Source organism: Dendrobium catenatum, unplaced genomic scaffold (genome assembly GCF_001605985.2).
Source record: "Dendrobium catenatum unplaced genomic scaffold, ASM160598v2 original_scaffold_59932, whole genome shotgun sequence".
In the NCBI taxonomy this organism is placed as follows: Eukaryota; Viridiplantae; Streptophyta; class Magnoliopsida; order Asparagales; family Orchidaceae; genus Dendrobium; species Dendrobium catenatum.
The window spans coordinates 1-1,410 of NW_021378383.1; the positions used below are offsets into that span (position 1 = coordinate 1).

General features: G+C 33.3%; 1 protein-coding gene across 1 annotated transcript; it reads right to left on the reverse strand.

The window, feature by feature from the left end:
- Positions 1–52: 52 nt before the first annotated feature.
- LOC110105678 (isoamylase 3, chloroplastic-like) lies at positions 53–1,358 on the reverse strand. The gene is made up of 3 exons (XM_020835275.2): positions 855–1,358; positions 670–774; positions 53–200 (listed from the first exon to the last, which is right to left on the reverse strand). The coding sequence occupies exons 1-3, from the start codon at positions 936–938 to the stop codon at positions 78–80; spliced, it is 312 nt and encodes a 103-aa protein (XP_020690934.1). The 5' UTR covers positions 939–1,358; the 3' UTR covers positions 53–77.
- Between the last annotated feature and the right edge of the window lie 52 nt (positions 1,359–1,410).

Here is a 1,410-nt window from a genome sequence, read left to right on the forward strand (position 1 = left end):
ATCCGTATGCCTTAAATGGCCATATACCATGTAAACAGTAGGGTCTGAAAATTTCACTACAGGATGAAACACGAAGATTATAAAAAAGTACTTACCAAGTGATCTCTAGGATTTGGATGCCTCTGAAATTCCAGCTCATCAAACTCAAAAACTGGTAACAGTTCCACAGCATTGACACCAAGCTCCAACAAATGTGGTATCTAAACAAATAAATGATAATTTTTCACGATTAGAAAACCCCAAAAAGAGTAGATTCACAAAACAACACATTGATGTCTTGTGTCTCTGGAAATTTTGGCATTGAATATCTGCTTAAGATATGCAAGCATGCACATCATTACATACTTATGATTCACATAGTATGTATTTAAGATTCAGATAACTATGAAGACCAATGATGTGCGCCAAATACATAACCTTTGATGTGAAAATAGTACACATAACTAAAGGACTGAAAAACCATACCAAGCATTTAACCGCTCATAAGCTTTAAACATGATGGCGCATCAAATTAAACAAGAACTCAAGTTTATTTTGATCTCAAAATATGGATGCATAAATCCTAATTTAGTTTCGAAGTCTATTTCAAAACATTGCTTTCGTATTAAGGAAATCAAGCAAGCTAGGCTATCATAGTTTTCAAGCATCATGCAAGAAGAATAAACAAACCTTGCTGATAACACCCAGATAGCTGCCACGAATTTCAGGATCTAGTCCACTTGACTCATCAGCTGTAAATGAGCGAACATTCATTTCATATATGACTAGATCTGTCTGCACAATAATAAAAGAAGTCATACTTTACACAAAAAACATCACTCCATTTTATCATCTAAACTGGCAAGCTAATGTACCTCGGGTATATCTGGGAGCTTATAATTAGGCCCCCAATCAAATGGTGCACTATTAAAATCATAAATTCCAAGGATCTCAGACATTCTTTGTTCAACATCCCCAAAAATTTTGCGACCCGAAACTAATTTTGCATATGGATCTAGAAGAATTGTATTGATGTCAAACCGATGGCCTTGATCCCATCCTCGAGGTCCATCGACACGATATCCATAAAGGACCTCAGAGTCGGGTAAACCCTAAAATTTAGTGCCAAGATGATAAATATAGTACAAACAATGTAAGCAGTAATATAAAAAATGAAAACAAGCTTTCATTAAGAAAACTCTTCAACTACAAAAGGCAGAAATGAACAGTCAGGAAATTTTCACAAACAAGCACGTAGTATTGTAAACATAAGGGGTTTTCACATATGTTACCTAAAAACTGTAATATTCAAGAAATTTTGACAAATGTAATGTTAAAAAGTCTTAGGTTCTATATTCATTTTTAACTTCTTACGAAAATGACTAAGAGTATTTTTATAAAATCCTAAATTTTAATATATATATATATATA

What these genes read in the sequence shown, in the direction of transcription:
- LOC110105678 (XM_020835275.2), bottom strand. Translation starts at nt 938, where the DNA reads ATGTCTGAGATCCTTGGAATTTATGATTTTAATAGTGCACCATTTGAT. An exon ending in AGCTCCCAGATATACCCGAG is followed by an intron (nt 775 to 854) that starts GTACATTAGCTT and finishes ATTATTGTGCAG; the next exon opens with ACAGATCTAGTCATATATGA. An exon ending in ATCTGGGTGTTATCAGCAAG is followed by an intron (nt 201 to 669) that starts GTTTGTTTATTC and finishes TTATTTGTTTAG; the next exon opens with ATACCACATTTGTTGGAGCT.